Source organism: Salvelinus alpinus, chromosome 6, assembly GCF_045679555.1.
Source record: "Salvelinus alpinus chromosome 6, SLU_Salpinus.1, whole genome shotgun sequence".
Classification (NCBI taxonomy): domain Eukaryota; kingdom Metazoa; phylum Chordata; class Actinopteri; order Salmoniformes; family Salmonidae; genus Salvelinus; species Salvelinus alpinus.
In genome coordinates, this window is record NC_092091.1 from 76,234,153 (window position 1) to 76,243,379 (window position 9,227).

The 9,227-nt window shown below is 42.0% G+C and overlaps 2 protein-coding genes across 2 annotated transcripts; one reads left to right on the forward strand and one right to left on the reverse strand.

Annotated features, from left to right (window-relative positions):
• Positions 1–403: 403 nt before the first annotated feature.
• LOC139579385 (C-type lectin domain family 4 member E-like) lies at positions 404–4,593 on the forward strand. The gene is made up of 5 exons (XM_071407967.1): positions 404–664; positions 767–868; positions 2,114–2,268; positions 3,354–3,454; positions 3,576–4,593. Exons 1-5 carry the CDS (start codon positions 487–489, stop codon positions 3,724–3,726), a joined length of 687 nt encoding a protein of 228 aa, XP_071264068.1. The 5' UTR covers positions 404–486; the 3' UTR covers positions 3,727–4,593.
• A 611-nt stretch (positions 4,594–5,204) lies between these two features.
• On the reverse strand, positions 5,205–8,699 carry LOC139579384 (zinc finger protein with KRAB and SCAN domains 2-like). Its single transcript, XM_071407966.1, has 2 exons — positions 7,821–8,699; positions 5,205–7,136 (listed from the first exon to the last, which is right to left on the reverse strand). Exons 1-2 carry the CDS (start codon positions 8,116–8,118, stop codon positions 6,061–6,063), a joined length of 1,374 nt encoding a protein of 457 aa, XP_071264067.1. The 5' UTR covers positions 8,119–8,699; the 3' UTR covers positions 5,205–6,060.
• Between the last annotated feature and the right edge of the window lie 528 nt (positions 8,700–9,227).

The following is a 9,227-nucleotide window of genomic DNA, read 5'->3' on the forward strand; positions in this document are numbered from 1 at the left end:
CAAAAACGTTAGCAACTGGTTAGCGACTGGAAACCAAAGCATAGATTGCTGTCATACCGTGTCATAGACTGCTTACAGGGTAAGGAAACCAATGTGTAGTTTAGTCATTTGGGTGAAGAATCCCTTTAAGTAAGCTCCTGGATTTTGGAGTTTGTATACAGCCTTTCATGCTTATCCACATGAGTCGATGCAACTTGTGATAACTATTTTAAAGTCTTGTAATAAACGTGTAATATGTTTAATTCCGTGTCTGATCTGTTTCCACGACCATGTATCCACTTGACGTCTTCATTGACTCTGTCCTGTCCAACAAGAATCTGTTTGTTAAAGGAGTTCTGGAAACGCCCTGCATCTGCTTGCGGCTGTTACGTACGACATTAATATGTCAACAGCTAGCCTTTCTTATCCATTTTCCCTCTATGGATCTTCCTGGTGTGATAGTTCCCTGTCCATCGTCACAAATAGCTTACAGAGACAGTGGTAACCATGGAGATGTCCGGGGACATTGTTTATACCAATGAAGATGTTTTCGGGGAACCGTTTGGAGTTGACAACCATAACTATGTCTTTGAAGAGTCCATGTGTGAAACTCCAGATGTGTCTACTTACTACCAGACTGGGAATGAGGAGACCCCAAGAAGCACACCACAACCTGGCTACTCAGGTAAGGGGGGCCACACACACGTACGTTCCATCCTTGTATCCCTTATATTATATTCAGACAGTTCATATTACTGTAGTTAATAGAAAGTCCTTCTCTGGTCAGGTTCTGAGAGCTCAGTGAAGAGACCCTTCCTAGTTGCTGCAGTGTGTCTGGGGCTGCTGTGTCTTCTCCTACTGGCTGGGATCATTGGGTTGTCAGTCTCCTGTAAGTTTGACAAGTACAATTGTGCTTATCATTTATTTCTAGGTAACAAGTATGAAATGGGTTATAAAGCAACCATTGCTTCATCTGTTTTTAGATCACGTTCACATTGGCAACTTATAGACAGACAAAGACAATCTTAACAATTTGCTTTCTGGTCAATGAGTTGACATTTATTTTCTTTGTAGAATATTGATTAAATTCATTGTGATTTCACCTTGTCAATAACTGTGTTTTTCTGTTCACCTTTTTGGTCTCTGGATATGCTGCTAATATTCTCAACAACAGATCTGTTTGTTTTAAAAAATAAATACAAAATCATATTTCCCTATGTAATAAACCCCAATAAATAATATGGAGTGACTACAGTTCTGGATTTTCTGGAACCCAACTTGCTGTTGCTAAAAAAGACGGAGATTTCTGCGCATGCAGGATCCACTAGCCTACCTGCGTTCAATTGCTGCTCGGTGACTCCACTGCCGCTTGTACACATAACAGCTTGAACAAACGTAGGTATTTGTCTGTTGGAACAGTAGGCCATTGCAAACATAAGTATGACACAAACAGTTTGTCTAGCATTTACATTTTTTCAGGAGGGGAATAATATGCAGCTATTTAGGCAATCTATGTGTGGTTTACACAGCATATCAAACATGCAAGAAACAGACAGGCAGTCAATAGCGATTTAAATGTTATTTTTTCATCATCATCATCATTGCAAGCATTGGCTGAACGGAAGGCAGACTGCTGGCTATATGTCAGCATAACTATAATGATTACATCTCACACAAAACGCTACTTGTGTTTCCCCAGTGCAATCGGAAGACTGCGTCCTGTTTGTGCTAGCTGTGGCAATATCCATTACAACAGACAGAAGGATGTAGCCTTCAAATAGATTTTTAGAACGTCATATATTTTGGGAAAGTTCGTTCAAATCTCAACTGATCAGAAATATGAGGCAGAGAGACAGGCTACATCATCATATGATCAAATTGGTTGATGGTTCAGAAGAGGGTCAGTAAAGTGAAAAACATTGAACGTGTGTGTACAACAACATATAAGCAGAACGTGATTCGGCTCATTAAGATTTGAGAAAGAAGCTTTCAGAGGGGTAGGACAGGGTCAAGGGCGAAAACCCCGTATTCGTAGCTTCGGCCTAAATAATCATATTTCTAACATAATAAAGATAACTAGATGTATAGGTCCTGAAATTGATTGATTGTATTGCAATGCAATGTGTTGTTAAAGTTCAGTTAACAGCGAAAACCTGTACGGAAGGATGGCAGAAGTTTGGCTGCAGCTGTTACTACAACTCCACTGTGAAGAACACTTGGGATTACGCCAGAAAGGACTGTCTGAGCAGAGGAGCAGACCTGGTGATCATTAACAGCGAAGATGAACAGGTAAGAGAGAGTGTATTCGAGGGAAAACATATGTTATTAAATCACTTTGAAATCAAAAGTGAAGTCTTTCAAGACCTCAGATGACAAGAAGCTTCCCTTCCTGTTGGGGGGATGCAGAGAGCTGTGGGTTGGCAGGGCACTACATTGCTGCCTGCCATGAGATCAACCAACCTGCGCTTGTCTTCTATGCCATTGTGTTGTTATTGTTAACGCTATTGTCCGTTGTACGTATGTTTGTTTTCTTACTGATTTCCATTTCAAATACAGCCCCATCCCTCCACCATTGGTTATTTTTTCTACTGATTGTCATTGATGTTAATATTGTCAATGAATCATTCCATTTCCAACGTATGCTTTGGCAATATGAACATTGTTATGTCATGCCAATAAAGCAATTCAAAATGTTGTAAGAGATGGAAAAGAGAGAGAGAGAGAGAGCAACAGACAGATACAGAGAGAGAGAAGGGGTGAGATGGATATGATCAACCTTCATTATATGCTATTTAATTTTTTACATACACTACCGTTCAAAGTTTGGGGTCACTTAGAAATGTTCTTGTTTTTTTTGTCCATTAAAATAACATCAAATTGATCAGAAATACAGTGTAGACATTGTTAATGTTGTAAATGACTATTGTAGCTGTAGCTATAGCTATTGTGGCAACCATCACTCCTGTGCTCCAATGGCACGTTGTGTTAGCTAATCCAAGTTTAACATTTTAAAATACTAAATGATCATTAGAAAACCCTTTTGCAATTATGTTAGCACAGCTGAAAACTGTTGTCCTAATTAAAGAAGCAATAAAACTGGCCATCTTTAGACTAGTTGAGTATCTGGAGCATCAGCATTTGTGGGTTCGATTACAGGCTCAAAATGGCCAGAAACAAAGAACTTTCTTCTGAAACTTGTCAGTCTATTCTTGTTCTGAGAAATGAATGCTATTCTATTCCATGAAGACATCAAAACTCTTTCATAGTTTTGATGTCTTCACTATTTCTCTATAATGTAGAAAATAAAGAGAAATCCTTGAATGAGTAGGTGTGTCCAAACGTTTGACTGGTGTTATATATCTTTCTAAACAAAGGTATTTCTCACTACATTTGATCAATGGATCTGGATTGGTCTGACGGACAGAGAGACACAGGGAACCTGGAAATGGGTGGACGGCACACCACTGGCCAAAGCGTAATATATACAACTACTCTTATAAAAAGCCTCTGAACAATTCAAGTTGAAAACATTGATATTTTTCAGGATTATGTTTTCACCATAGAGTCTAACTGTATGACTGGTGTTTACCCTGTAGGTTCTGGTGGTGGTCAGAACCTGATTCTGCCGCTGGAGAGAAGGACTGCGCTATGATGTATAGAGGTGTACAAAATATTCCTCTACACGCATGGAATTACTTTAGGTGTGACTTGAAATTGGAATGGATTTGTGAGGTGTTTTTTTCTTAACAATACCATAACAACATTGTGTATTCTCAAACAAACACACACACACACACACACACACACACCTTAAACTTGTCATGCCATATTATGCTTGTGATAGTCACAAGAAAGTTTATTTTCGGTTTTATAGCAGCTTCTAGTGGTCAAAATGAGTAATGGTAATTCTCCTTTATTTATCTATGCCAGGGCTGGCCAACCCTGTTCCAGGAGAGCTGTTCCTTCCTGTAGGTTTTCGTTTCAACCCCAGTTGTAACTACATTGATTCAGTTTATCAACCAGCTAATTAATAGAATCATGTGTACTACATTAGGGTTGGAGTGAAAACCTACAGGACAGCTAGCCAGACACTTTTAGAGGAATGATTCAGTACATTTTTCAAATGAACTGCCAATATGCCAACATTCCATTCAAACAACGCAGTCAATCCACAGCAATATGCTGGCTGATGACGGGACTTAGACAAGTTGTAAATGCAACAAGTACTGATATTGTATCATATAATAGCACTCACAGCTTTCCAAGAAAACTAAATCTGATACATTTATGGTCTGTTTACATATATTTGGGAGGCTATTTATTCAGAAAATTGGTATAAACCTGTATTAAATGTATTTATAATTATATTGCAATATTTTAGATTGACTATAATTCCATTACACAACCTCTGATATGCCTTACTTTTATTCTCTTGCTGAAGTAAAAGCAGGAAATGCATCACCTACTGTATGCCTCTACTGCCATTAATTTCAATTCGACTGGTTTTGGATTTCTCCCTGACCAAGATGGCTGCCATTTGGCCCCAGTATGGAACTTTTCAGTATTATGACAGAGCCCATCTAGTAATTTCATAGGATATCTATATATACAGTCAAGTAGAAATCTTAGGTCCCATTCCACAGCTAAGGCGAGGCAACGCAACAACCAATGGTTGCGTGCCACGCCATCGAATGTGTCATCGACTGACAAATTGCTGTAACATACCGTATGATGTGGTTAGCTGATACGTCAAATACCTTTCCAGGCGTTTTAAGATCTGTCAAGCGTCAGCAGCATCTAAGCTCTGGAACGCGTACATTTATGTTTTCCAAGAGATATACATTACACTGCACATTTCTCATCACAACTAAAAACATATCAACAATGTTATATTTACCAGTAGTAGTAAAATAAGCCTACCTTTAACTTAATACTGTGGACACAAACCACACAATCAGCATTGTCCAGGAGTGGTCTGTTTGCAGGACCAGAGGTAGTAGTCTCTTTAAATGCCTGTTTATGTGTTTAGTGAGTCCAAAATGGTGCCCTCTCACCTATATAGTGCACTACTTTTGACCAGAGCCCTATGGGTACTGGTCAGTGAAATAGCACCCTATCCCTACTTTTGACCAGAAAAGTAGAATACCAGCATACCACTACACCAGGGAAGAAAATATACCCGACACAGTACTGAATCAAATAAATGACACAAATCAGACACAAAATGACGCTTGACGGCTTTAATTTGGACTTAAAAACCACAAACAAATCCTAGGCCTGTATCTAGTTTAATCCAAAACTATTTCTTGAGTCACCCCATTTACTTATAAAATAAAACTATTGTATCCATCCCTTGTATGTTATACTTCCAATGGGAACAGTGCACAGCTATGATTTTGATTTCACAATGCAACCATGCTGTATGTTCTCATACAAATCTTTGTTCATAAAGATGTTTTTATTTCTTATCCACTTAGTTCATACAAAAACAATCTCCATTCACAGGCAATATTGACCTTATATATATTGACCAGCAGCCATTGTTCATTGACCAAGGTATTTTGTTTATGTTACATTTTATAGGGTGTACATATTCGATTACATGTTGTATAGGCCTACATTTGATTTGGGACACTCAGAAGAACATGGATAGAGCATTGTCATGTGCTCAGATTTTAAAAGACAAGCGTTAATTAGCTACCACACTAGCCATCTATGGTAGAACATTCATCTGAGAACTAGGTCTAGAGAAACTTCAATTCACTTATAGAAATGTAAATCACTATACATTATTATAAAAACTGTAGACAACACCATGGGGGAAAACACAGCTTATCTATCCTACATCATGTTAAACTTCATATCAACAGTATTGATATAAAGGAATAACAAACTATATACTATTTATGCAATAACATGGGTCAAATTAACAACCAACACCCCTGGCGCACACTCCTCCCCACACCCACCCACACACACTCCTCCCCACACCCACACACTCCTCCCCACACCCACACTCCTTCCCACCCATACACTCCACCCCACCCCAGACACACACACACACACTCCTCCCCACCCACATCATATATCGTTCTCCATGTGAATCCTCTGGTGCCTCTTAAGGTTGCACTTCTGTGTGAAGCGTTTGCTGCAGTCCGAGCAGCTGTAGGGTCTCTCCCCAGTGTGAACGCGCCGGTGGGCCTTCAGGTTGCTTAACTTAGTGAAGCTCCGGCCACACAGGGCGCAGATGAACGGCCTCTCCCCCGTGTGGGTCTGCTGGTGGGCCTTAAGGCTACTGGGATGGGGGAAGACCTTACCACACACTGGGCAGCGGAGGGCCAGCCTCCCAGGGTGGTGATGCTGGTGGTTCCCTTGTTGTTGGGTTGGGGTTTGGGAGGAGGTGAGCCCTCCCTGGGCGGTCCCCCTGTTGTACATCGGGTACCCGCCCCGCTTGGCAGCATCCCTGTATACTCTCATGCGCGGCAGGGTTTGAGCGCTGGGCTTATATTTGGAAAGAATCCTGTAGTTTAGAGAGCTGAAGACATGACAGCCTGATGAGGAGGAGGAGACGGAGGCCCCCGCTGTGCTGGGATTGGTTGGGGAAGCGAAATCTCTAGCTGGCTGCTTCGCCTCTGCCGATTCAGAGGACGACAGAGGCTCTCTTACCAGTCGTAGGTTCGACTGAGCTTGTCTGTGAACGTCAGTATCCGTGTCTAAAATTCTACGGCCTATCCACACCGGTGAGGCTCTACTCCTCGTTCTGTCACCATCATTGCTGGGTCCCCTGCTCTGGTTCTGAGATGGCCCTGCTAGTCTGGGTGTCTGGGTGACCTGTTGGGCCTCTGGGTCCACAGAGGGAAACCCAATAGAGTCTCCTGTAATCTGAACGAGTGTGTGTGAGTCTAGCTGCTCCTCTGTGTAGGTGTGAGCTGCAGACGGCTGTATGGCCACCTTGATTCTCCACGGCTCCATGTCCTCCTCCCCTTCCTCCTCCCCTTCCTCCTCCTTAACACTGCCTACCAGCGAAGGACTGGGAGCTGGAGGAGTTGGTTTATCTGCTACCTGTGACGACTCCACTGTTTCCTGTCCACAGCTTCTCCACCTGACCTCTGGCTCCTCCTCCAGCTTCAGGTCACACCCGCTCAGCTGAAGCACACCTGGGGAGACAGGTGACAACCAGTGAGACTGCAGGGCCATGTTCGGTAAGAACACTTTGTAGAACGTTGCAGATAGAAATGCCTAAATGACTCGAACTATCGTGATTCCTTATTCTATATACCAGAGGTATGCTTGTTCTACATCATATATTTCTATCTGAACGCTGGCCAACATTGTGTGCTGCTGAACCAGGCCCAGGAGAGACATTCAACTAGTGTGCCGGTGTATTCATAAGTGGTACAACGTAGAAAAAACGATGTTGTAGTTCATGGCATGTCTCTCTGCTGCCCTACTAAAAAAAGAATGAACTACAACTTCAGTTTGAAAACAGAATGGAACTCAAGAACTTTTACCTCATGTTACAGAGCGTTTGGAGTGAACGGACGGTGCAAAACGTTTTGCTACGGTGTGCAACTCATGAAAGCACTACTAATGAGACAACAGCATAACATACACCCCCTGAACTCAAAGTATAATGTCTCAAAAGGTATAGGCTAATTGGTTATATTGTGGTTGAGGGAACCAACCTTAGGCTGGGGAAGAACAGTGGTAGATGAGCATAGCTATTTATAAACTGTCATAGGGAGAAGCAACCCATTTTGGAAACAGTTGCAATACATTCACCATTTAACCCTTGGTTATACCTAAAAGTATTTTGTGACTCAAAGGAAGCCCCCACTTACTGTCCTGTACTCCTGGTGGTATGTCGTCTGTTTCCTCATTGTAGACATCTGTCCTGCCACAGTCTCCACACCTGGCCCTCTGACTGACATCCTTCAGCTGACTCTCTGCCCGCTGCAGCAGGGTCCGCAGAGACTCCACTTCCAGGTGGCTCCGTGTCACTTCCTGTTGACCACGTCTTACCTCCTCCAGGAAGCCGTCCTCCACCAGTCTGGTGATCTCATACATGGCTGACTTTAGGACCGTCTCCATGACTCCCGAGAGCTGGGTCTGGAAGGTGAGGACGAGGTTCTCCGACATACTGCTTGTGTGTGTCTTTTTCACAGATCAATTCACAGTGGGATCTGTCCCAAACATCTGTGTTTTTCAGGACTGTGTGTGTGTGTGATCCTAAAGTGAATCTCTTCAGATAGCCCTATTATTCATAATAAGTGGGTAGAAATATGCCATGTCTATCACGTATCTGTTTCTCTAACCAATAAGAGTGACAGCTCCTCCAGCTAGCTAGCAACCAAGTGGCGAAGACCGTCCAGCGCAGAAGCGTGCAACATAGGTTCAATAAAACGGTCACATCGCAAAATTCGACTAGGTAACAAACAAGGTATCAGACAAAAATGGGGTCGTATCAGGCTTGCTAAAAAAAAAAAGCTAGCCAGCTAACATGATACCGATACTAGCCTTGTTACCAGTCAATAATTAGATATTTTGCAACATACAGTACTATTGATTACAAACGTTATTACCAAAAGGCTGTCATCACCTCATGAGCATGGGGTAGTTGTCTCCAGATTTTTGTTTAAATTGAAGAAATCGAAGAAAAAAAACATGCTAATCGACGATGGATTCCGGAAATTCGATTGTTTTCAATCGCACGTCACCCTTCTGCTGTACGGTGGCCCTGCGTGATCAATGTCCGCATGGTAAGGGAACGTTTTATGAAACGCGTTAATAGAACAAGTGAAACATTTCGTTTGCGCCAAATTATACATATTTGTGGGGTAGAGAATTACTTCGATAATTACTTCACTTCGTCTATGGTGAAAATATAGTTGTAAGCTCTACAAATAGTTAAAAACATATTTACCAATGGAATTAAAGGGATTATCTGGTACTTTTGTACACTTTAGCAAGAAGTTCTGAAAGTAGCCCTCACGAGCCAAAAGTGGATCCGATAATTGCGTACTACATCACATATGTGCAGACATGTCACCATGTCATTGATCTCTCGCTTTGCTATGTGTTCATTTTGCTAGCTGTCACTCAAATGGCAGGGGGACTGAAGCTCATTGGCTAAACTCGAAATGCTATATGGCTTATGCATGTGTTGAAAATGTTAGGGAAAAGGGACCAGCACAGCTTCCAGAAAAACAGTCACTTTCAAACTAGGGATTTCGTGGCTAATTGAGGTT

Bases quoted from the DNA above. Each gene is read 5' to 3' on its own strand.
- LOC139579385 (XM_071407967.1), top strand. From the start codon at position 487: ATGGAGATGTCCGGGGACATTGTTTATACCAATGAAGATGTTTTCGGG. The intron at 665-766 runs GTAAGGGGGGCC...TTCTCTGGTCAG, and splicing joins ACCACAACCTGGCTACTCAG to GTTCTGAGAGCTCAGTGAAG. The intron at 869-2,113 runs GTAAGTTTGACA...GTGTTGTTAAAG, and splicing joins CATTGGGTTGTCAGTCTCCT to TTCAGTTAACAGCGAAAACC.
- LOC139579384 (XM_071407966.1), bottom strand. From the start codon at position 8,118: ATGTCGGAGAACCTCGTCCTCACCTTCCAGACCCAGCTCTCGGGAGTC. The intron at 7,137-7,820 runs GTAAGTGGGGGC...CTGTCTCCCCAG, and splicing joins ACCACCAGGAGTACAGGACA to GTGTGCTTCAGCTGAGCGGG.